A 9,783-nucleotide genomic window follows, 5' to 3' on the forward strand; every position below is an offset into this window, starting at 1 on the left:
AAAAGATCCAAGAAATCTTTGACAAGAGATCCAATGAGTCAAGAGATCCAATATTGGACCTTTTGGCGCGTTGGATCTGCTGACTCGTTGGACCTCTTGAGTCAAAATCGTTTCCTCATGGACCCCCATTTGAGAACCACTGCTCTGGTGTGTATAAATAAAAATTGCACGCAGTGTGTCCATGGGTGCTGTATCTCGTCAGCCTGAAGACAGGTTCCCGCCATATTGCATTGAAATCTTTCAGATTTTCGCCTTGTCAGGTGCCCGTAAGGTGGGGCTCCTATAATTCCGTGCACGATTGGGACCTCAATGTTTCTATTTATCTCGTGTTGTTTACTTCTGCAGGGTCTTGGGGTCACTTATTGTGACATTGTTAAGAGCTTCTATTGTGTTGTGATGGCTTAAAGTCAAGTGTTCGCGTTGTCACCTTACTGCATGTTGTAGTCGCAAAGATACCGGGATAAGTTCTTCAATCTGTTTAGCATCTCGAAAGACGCCGTTGTAATAAAGCTGCCTTCCGGAGTTGGGTCAATTAGCGGGAGGGGGGCTAACAACGACTATGTACACGGATTTGCGTGGGCATCAAGTGAGGCCCTTTCTTGTCATGTTTATTCCCATACGCAGTATCACTTCTTGGTGAGATTTTGAGCCTCGAGGGCACCGCAGTGATACGTATGTCGTAAACGTGTTCCTAATCCTTTATTAACGATCTTCGACATAGTCTAGCTTTTTAGGCGGTCTCACAATACACATCAAACAGCAAGGGATAAAGTAGCCTTCGCCTTGAATTTAAAATGCTCATTAGACCGAATTCTCCGAGATATGGCACATGTGTAATTTTTTGCCAGGTCCATGGGGACTTTCGTTTTTGGTGCCCTGCAATGCTGTTCTTACGATGGTGGCAGCCTCGTGTGACGTGATCTGAGGGCGTCGATGCACGAGATTCATGATATTTGCACTCAATGTTATGGTTCACCTTTGGTTTTTAATAAGTACTACAATTCATGCCGCCTGGACCACAAGCGGCGTAGTGGAGCACTTGTATTACAGCCGACGGCATAATGAGCACCTGCCCTTTACCAGTGGGCCTCTTTCATTTCGTTTTCTTCAAGTCTTTATCGCACAGCAGACCAATGCCACGCTCGGCCACTCTAACCTCATCCCATCTCCAAAAAAGGGGCATAGCTTTAACGTCTATGCAAATGAAACGCTACGCGTTTTTATGGGAGCAGAAGTTCCATCCCCTTGTTGCTTGGAAAATTTATCTTCCATGGATGGTCACTTTTATGTAAGCTTACACCTCACAGCATTCGCCAACAACAACAACAAAAAAAAGAAACCAGTTGTGTTGCGGTAATTCAAGCAGAGTGACAACTGTCACGCCGGGTGTGGAAACCTATTGAAACCTTCAGTATACTTTGAGGAGACCCGTTGCTTTGGTCATTGCGTTGCCTTGTGTATCTGGCCCGTTGCGTGATCGACGATGTTGGTGATTTGCCTAGAGTGCCCCCTGAAGAATTCTTTTGTACAGAATGTAACGTCGTCTCAAACAACGTTCCGTCATGATTTTTTTTTGCAGTGCAAGGTGACCCTTTAGAACAGTAAAGGATCCTTTGAATTCCTCAGCTCACTGGAACGCTGTTCAGGAAGCACGTTTGTGCTGGCTAGCTCAATTAAAAAATAACTCTTTTCTTTCTGCACTTTTTAAAATTAATTGTGCTGTATTCAATTATTTTTTATGTAACTCGTTTTCAAAAACGTGTTTCTAGATTTTTGCTTACCCGAAAATACTGAACAGAAATTCCTGGCGTAACTGGGCTGTTCCCGCATTGGTAGCACTTGTACACCTGTGATTGGGGATCTCTGCATAGGGCTACACACACGGCTCAGTGCCGGAGTGTTAGCCCCTTGTTCATCGTTGTTCTTGCTTCCCGTAGAATAAACAACTTGAGTCACATAGAAGTACCGTGTCTGTTTATTAACATAAAAGATAAAGGAACTATCAAAGTCCCATTTCTTCTTCTCCACGTCACCCTCGTTACTGAACAAACGTTACAAACGCAAAAACAATGACCACAATATTAGCAATACAGATCGAAGGGTTTAGTTAGAACCACGTATGGCTTTATCCGCGTGTGCCAGATTAGGAAGCCATTGTCCAGGGAATGTGTCGACAGTATACGCCCCTGCCACAACAAGGCCTGCGTGGGCTGGAGTACCGTTAGCCATGCTTCTTTAAGTGCACCCTGTTACGCTGTGTACATCGCTATGCTGGCTTGATTAATGGGGCAGGCATACGCGCGCAAACTAGTTAGTCCTCTCTCAGTAGAATAAATGTAAAAAAAATCAAAATGAAGTTGCCCGTATTGAACCCCTCCACACCCTAAAAATAAAAAGAAACTTTCCCGTTTTCCCGTTTGTGCGTGACCTTATGAGCCTGGCGACGTATAGGCGGCAGAAGATATTCGATATTGTTCGTCAACTGTTAACAACCCGCTTTCGAAAAAAAAATACAAACGACCTTTGTGTGACGTCGTTGCTTTCGATACAAAACAAATCTTCAGCAAGCACGTAAGGTGGACGCGATTACCTGCGTACATCTTTTCAATAACGTTTTCTCAGAGGGTTGCAGGCACGCGCAGAGAAAAAGCCACACTATTCCCCTGTGTACGCCGGCAGCATTCCAAAAAGTAAGGGGTTAAATCCGGTTTAATAGCGTTGGAAAGGTCTATAGTCGCTCACGTAATAGTTTGCACTGGAGGGAGAAACGGAGTGTATCGGAGTCACAGAAGAAGGGAGTGACAGACGTTTCAACTTGGTCTCGGAGGAGGACGGGGCAGAAAGGTGACTGAAGGTGTTTCCCGCCAAATCGCGATGCATTTCAGCGCGATAGAACCATAATCCAAACTCGCTGGTCCTCAACGTTAGGTTGGTTGAACGAGCGGAACAGAGCTATAAGCGAGAACTGAGCGAGCAGAGATGGCCTGGAGTGTGCTTATGATACGCACAGTTGCGGACAAAAGTATATGGGCGACCGCAGTGGCGAATAAAGCGGATTTCTCTGCAAATGTGCAGCTTTGCGACGGCGTAGTGTATCCGACGGATACTCATGGGAATGAAGGTTCGACCCGCACGCGGCCGATACCTGATACAGGTGTGGCCGAAAAATTACCTTCAGTCGTCGCTTCCGTGCTCCGCTCTATTTTGTCCGCACCTGTGCGTATACATAATCCAAATTTGGTTCTTCGCATCCTTGGCCGGTACTAATCTTTTTTATTCATGTTACCGTAGGCTAGCCTTTAGCCTTTTTTTTTCTTTTCTCTCGGTTTTAGATCAGTGGCCAAACGTGTTCATTGTACTTAGCTTTCTCACAATTGCGTTGTAATTTTGCATTCGGCCCAAGTGTTAGAGTGCTTTATTCAACTCCTTCCTCTTCTCCCGGAATTTCACCTCCTCCCCAATCACCAGCTCATGGCACTGTTTCTCTCGTCAGGGAAAGAATATCCATCGTCGCAGCTTGTCGTCATGAAATGAGTACGCGTTGTCTTTTTTCTTTTTTTTACCTAACGCCCTCCGCTCCATACAGTTCTGCAAAATGTGCACAATACTGCCCATAAACAACCGTTTCTGGAATTCTCTAAGGCCTATGCGAGGCTATGGGGCCGTCCGTTAGACAGCCGTAATACTGTTGCCTTCTTTTTTGTCTCGCCAAGTGCGCGGAGAGGTAGGGTGCGATACCCTCGCTAGTTGAGCAATGCGTAGCATGTGGCCGCTGCACGTAAGCGGCGGGTCTCGCCGGTTCGCCTCGAACAGAGCTCAGCTGCTGTAGGTGAGAGCCTGTGTAAGCGCGTTCGACACCTTGGTCGGGGCGCCCGACGCAATCTGCCGCCTCGGCAACAGTAGCGCCACCATGGCCGCCGTCACCCAGGCGGCCGAGGTCAGAGGATGGATTGGCGTGTCGCCAGTTGTGTGACGATGGCAGTAATGTACAGATGACGGTCGCCTCCCAGCTTCCAGAAGCTGCGCAAGGAAAGAAGACAAAATTAAGAGCAATGCTACGGGTGGAAAATTGTCTCCAAGAGCCATTTGTGCTTCGCGTTGCGCTAGAATCATAAGGATGAACCCTCTTGCATGCGCGAAGTAGCTTCAAATGCGATCGCCTTGGTATCAATACTGGGTTCGTCACTGCTGGTGAGCAGCGGGGTATGCCTGATTTCGTTGCTTATTAATGATTTTTTTTAAAAACAGTATCCAAACAAACATGGTTATGGGCATCGAGCATCAAAGCGTTGTGGATATCTAAGGCCAACGCATTTAATAATAATGCAAGAACTTAGGCAATGGTCTGGCCCTCATCTAGTCGGCCACTTTACACCAGAAAAATGCCGCAAATAACGAACCGTTGAGAATGTCCTAAAGTTTTGTGGATCGGGCCCATGAATATTAGGGAAGCTACCCTTGCTTATCTTCTATTGTCCAGTTAGCTGGCGCGCGCGTCCCGTATGTGAACGGCTAGTACGTGGGGCGTAGTTTTTATATTAACCTTCATTTCTAACATCATTACTTTACAAAAGCACCCTAGCATCGCGCAATACAGCAATAGACCATATTGCTTACTCTCTGTGTCCTAAAGTACGAACAAACAAGGGGTCGGCGCTACGTACACTGTGTTCACTGTGACCTGCCGTAACGCAACTTGCCGACACCGGCAACTGCAGTGGAACGCATTTCTCGCGAAAGCGGCACGTCTTCTTCCGTCACAGACCCAATGGATCCGTACACAATCCCCGCCGTCCCAAAGAGGCAAGTGCCAATGAACGATTGCGGGTGTGGTGACGTATGCCGCCATGACTAAGAGTGAAGAAGGGCTTGTGTTTATTCCATCACATGTACTTCAAGCGCAGCTTTGCGGTCCTTGATCGCACCTTGACGGGCTCTGTGCACGTGACCCCCATTAATACCGAAGCCGACAAAACCTATATATAGCCAATGGATGAAAAGCACATGAGGTATCTGCCTTTCAAACGAGGCCAAACGAAAAACAACGCGCTTTTAGCCGACGTGCATAAACAAAAAATGTATAATTATATCGCGTTGATGTTCGCAACGTGTCTAAGCACTATATTAAAAATTAAGTTCACGGAAGCTTCAAGTACCCTTTGGCAGCAGATAGAAAGAACCCATCTGCTACACGAACACTTGCTGAGTCACTCTAGTTTTGAGTTCATCTTATACCTGGCCGCGCTGGCTGCATTTCTGGTGGCAACCGGATACAAAACCACCGTTATATCAATCTTTAGTGGTGCATGCAGAAACCGCAGCTGGTCTGAATAATTCTGGAATCCTTCCCTCCAATGGGCCTCTGGATCGTAGTTCAAGCTCGGCACGTTTAAAACCAAATTTTAAAAAATGGCTGGCGATTACGATACTCCCTAATGCGATATTTGGGGGCAGCAGCTGTGTGCTGAGGCAGCACTCACTCGTGGGTTCTTTCGACGGCAGCGATGATAAGCCTCTACGTCGGCGGCGCGAAGTGCGTCTCAGGAAGGGACCGCGAACTGCGTCTTAAGCGAACGCTTAAGCAAACGCCAAGCGTCGCGCCGTCGAGCGCCTCGTGCGGGCACAACATACTGCCCCCTCCCTTCCCCCACCACACACTTTCGGAGAGCGCTGGCTCGCGCCGCCACGGCGAACCCCCCTCCCCTCCCGATTTCGCGACACTCTCCTCCTTTTCTTTCTTTCATCGTTCGCTTTTTCTTTCACTCGTCGGTCTTGCCGCCAACGCGGCTCAGCCCATAGAGGGGCGCCAAAGGGCTGCGCCCTAAAAGGAACACCTTCAGAGTTTGATGCCAATCGACGGAAACAATGTAATACTTCTTAGATGCCAGGTACATCACAACCATTCAAAGTAATCCAAACACGCCAGCAGCAATACCATTCTCGGAGTTCTCCAAGCTAAAAGTCAGATGTGCTCCGGAGATGTATATGTAACACCGGGGGGAGTTACATGTGCATGTTCTTCGAGCACAGTTCTGAGAAGCGATATATTTTCTCGCGGAACTTCACCTCAAATGCTCAGCTCTCGGAGTGGAGCGGGACGAGAGGGAAGAAGGAAATCGTGCGGGAGCGTCTGCTGATCGGGTCGCTGATTCGTTCAATGAGCGTAAAGAGGCTTCGTTCAACAGGCTACACGCGGTTACCCGAAACCCCGTTCGGAATCTGCCGTTCTTGCACGTAGTCTACGCCAAAGCAAGCAGGGTCCGTGTCATAACAACTAGCGGAGGCTATTGGTGCCATCTGCATGAATTTCGTCGGCACGCTCCATTCTGAAGCATGCGGCTCAAATTCATACTTTCCCACGATTTCGCCCACACAGTGGTCACAACTTCCTGAATGACAAAGGGGACAACTCATACGAATGAAAAGGACCAGAATCTTTTTCGAGTCAAAACAAAATTTAACCTCGGTCCTTTCTTCGTAGGGTTAACTACGTTGGTCTCAAAGATTGGTTTTTCTGGAACGTTGTGGTGAAGCAAGCCCACGAAATAGTGAATATTCTCACATTCGAATGAGTGCATCCAGGGACACAAGCACGGGCACGTCTCATCGACCGGCGGCAACTGTGCCTTAGGTATATCAACCTACACTAAGTCTTTTGTAATTTGTACAATGTAGCCCCCTCTGCCGTAGCTTACCGCTCTAACGCTTACGAACAGTTGTCTGTCGATCTTCTGAAATTGCCATTAATGTCGTGCAGCAAAGCATTGCTGGTATAGAGCCCGTCCACGGCATCGTCCGCACTAAATAGAAATCACAAAGCGGTGTTGATAAGATATATTGCCAAACGAGTGAGTGAATTAGTTTTGCATTACGCCTATTGTTCTAGCGTGCTGGTGACCTTGGCCGGCAATGGGACTTGCACACACAGATTTTTTTATTTTTTGTCCTATTTACAGTGATGAGAACAAAAATAAAGCTTTAACCCGAGAAAGGCAGGGAATTCGGCAATGAGAATACACATTTAGCTTCCCACCCATTTCGGAGAAAAGGAAAGCGGAGAAAGGAGTGACCCGCCCCCCTTCCTCTGGTTAGCGATAATGCCCCGTTGGGTGTTTTAGCGTTGCAAGGAGAATGCTCTGAAGAAGTGAGGGAATACTGATGAGTGCCAATGTTTTTCCTGACTTCTCAAGGGGCGCGACTCATAGAGGTGGCCGACACAAATTGCATCTGCTGCGAAGAAGGGAAGACGAGAGCAAGTAAAATCTTTGAGATTTTCACCCCTAGACATGCGGATGCCCGTGAAGGAAGCTGTAGTAAACAGCGAAACTTTGATGCCATCTAGAGTTTCGTTAACATTCGCAGAAACATAAGGAAGTTGACAACTAAAATACCGCCGCTGAGGTCGCAGTGGTCGCTGAGGCCTCAGATCTAATTGGCGACCTTTGCTCAGCACCAGCACACATCGACAGCGGTCTAGGACGAGAAGTTCAATACAGTTAAGCTATCAAGGTCATCAATGGACAGCGAGACGGCCTCATTGGTTTCTGGTAGTCACCGTAAGCCAGCTTGAAGCGCAAACAACAGCTCACCGGGAACGCGGATGAGTGGGTTAAAGTGGCCGGTGTGTCTACCACCAGCCGTGTCCGTATCCTCCTCCGTAGCCTCCGCCGTGACCACCGCCGTAACCACCACCGTAGCCTCCTCCGTGCCCGAGGTTGATGCCGTGCCCGAGGAGACCAATGCTGATGCCGTGGCCGCCGCCATGGCCGCCGCCGTAGCCACCTCCGTAGCCGCCGCCGCCGCCGCCACCGCCGAAACGGTGCAGGAGGCCCAGGCCTATGCCACCGCCGCCACCTCCGAGGCCCACGCCCACCTTCAGCCCGCCATGCGCGATCTTGAGGCCGTGGTCGTGGCCAAAGCCGATGGTGAAGGCCGCCGGCGGAAACTTTTTGTAGATGCCGTGACCGTCGTCGGACAGCACGACGCAGACGCACGCAGCGGCGGCAAGCAAGCTCAGCTGCGGGAAACGAGACAGCAGTGCGTGGTGAGACAGGGGTCGTAGGCACGACAGACAACAAGGCGTCATCCCGTCTAGGCTATAGAGAATAAGTACATGTGTGCATACTTTTCCTGTAAGTCAGCGGCATACACTTACGCTGAAACTAAGCAATAATGTGCTCATTTAAAATACATCCTCTTCCGTAAGACATTAACTGGTAGCGATATCGACTATTCACGATGTGAGCTACGAGTTCCTGCCACTTTTTTCCGCCAATGAAGGTGGGAGCAATGCTCCGTTGCCCAAGTAAACAGGTTGGGCGCAGAGCATGCCACATTGGGTTCAATCAGTCACAAGCAATATGTTTATTTTCCTAAGACTCGGTATTCCTGAAGCTTTCACGTAACGTTGAGCTGAATTTGTTACGGATTTTCCATCCTCGTGTGGCACTTGCGTCATAAAAGCAATATTTCTTCACCACGTAACTTCAAGATACGCGGCAATTAAGTAATAAAAAAAAAATAAACCGGCAGTTGCAAAGCACTCCAGGATGTCTATGTCAAAACCGTTGGCCTTGAAAACTCCACCTGATACTGTTCGCGGAAATAGAGGGATACAAGTTCTCACACTGAGCTCTTCTTCTTGCACCAATTGAATGATTGGATTGCTCAGACATCGCTCTATTCCTAAATAACACGCTCAGAATATATCGACCCACTTTTAACGCGGAAACGTTACCTCTCAAAATACAGACACCGTGAAACGATTGACAGTCAGCGTTCCCTACCAGGGCGGGCGCTAGCCTACAGTTGCAACAGAGCCGTGGCGAAACGAAAAAGCACACAGGGCAGCCGTCCGGTGGCTATTTTTCGGCTCGCCACTCGAAGAGCCGAACAGCGCGTTCAGGCAACGGTAAGCGTCAGGGAAGTCCTCCGCATGAGCGAGGCGGACAGCCGGGGTCTACGCTTCGGGGACGTCACGGCGGCGCGACACGAGGACCGGCGGCGCGTCGCGAGTGACCGGTCGGTCACCACGTCGAGGGGGGCAGCAGCAGCACGCACACCGGCGGGGCCCGCGCGGAAAGCAGAACGCCGCCGGGTCTGGGCGCCCGAGCGCCGCGGAGTGCTGCTTTCCCTGCGGGCCACGCGCACATCCGAGCAGCACGTGGAGCCGGCACTCACCGCGGACACCATGGCCGACACTCCTCGGGTGGACTCCAAGTGAAAACGCGAGCGACTGAGCGCACTCCGGTGACCGGTTCTCCTTTATACGCGCAACGCGCGGCTAAATTTGTATCAAGACGGGCGGCAATCGAGCGGCGTACGAGAATTGGGGCATGCTCTTCACAAGTAGCCAGCCAGAGCGGCGGCGGCGGCGGCGCGCTTTTTTCCTCTTTGCGCCCTTGTAGTCTTCATGACAATCGTTTTCGCGTGCGCGGCTATTCCCCCGTGCTATATTTAAAGGTGCTCCTCGTGTCCCATAGCCGCGGGTGTTGGTGAAATGGAGTGGCGCCCTCGCCCAGCGCCTTCCCAGACTCCGGTTCAAGGCCAGCGCGGGCGAGGGCCGCGCCCGGAAGTGGCCCGTACCGCGATCGGCGATCTTTGATCTCTCTTTCATCGCCCTTTCTCCGCTCCTTCTCCTTGCAGCGGGCTTTGAGTGGAGCAACTGGTGCAGTGTGTGCGAGTAAACGCGCATCTTTGGTGGGCCGTCGTCGCTTGGTTAGCAGTAACATCCCGCGTAGGGGTACGTTTGAGACGTGATCGTTCCGTTTTGTTTTTGCCGCT

General features: G+C 49.9%; 1 protein-coding gene across 1 annotated transcript; it reads right to left on the reverse strand.

The window, feature by feature from the left end:
- Positions 1-1,959: 1,959 nt before the first annotated feature.
- Positions 1,960-9,502, reverse strand: LOC144171383 (uncharacterized). Its single transcript, XM_077700976.1, has 3 exons — positions 9,181-9,502; positions 7,590-8,017; positions 1,960-4,020 (listed from the first exon to the last, which is right to left on the reverse strand). Exons 1-2 carry the CDS (start codon positions 9,190-9,192, stop codon positions 7,628-7,630), a joined length of 402 nt encoding a protein of 133 aa, XP_077557102.1. The 5' UTR covers positions 9,193-9,502; the 3' UTR covers positions 1,960-4,020; positions 7,590-7,627.
- Positions 9,503-9,783: the final 281 nt, after the last annotated feature.

The sequence above is a fragment of the Haemaphysalis longicornis genome, unplaced genomic scaffold, assembly GCF_048455015.1.
Source record: "Haemaphysalis longicornis isolate Haplotype H1 unplaced genomic scaffold, Haemaphysalis longicornis Haplotype H1 scaffold_1, whole genome shotgun sequence".
NCBI classification, from domain to species: Eukaryota; Metazoa; Arthropoda; class Arachnida; order Ixodida; family Ixodidae; genus Haemaphysalis; species Haemaphysalis longicornis.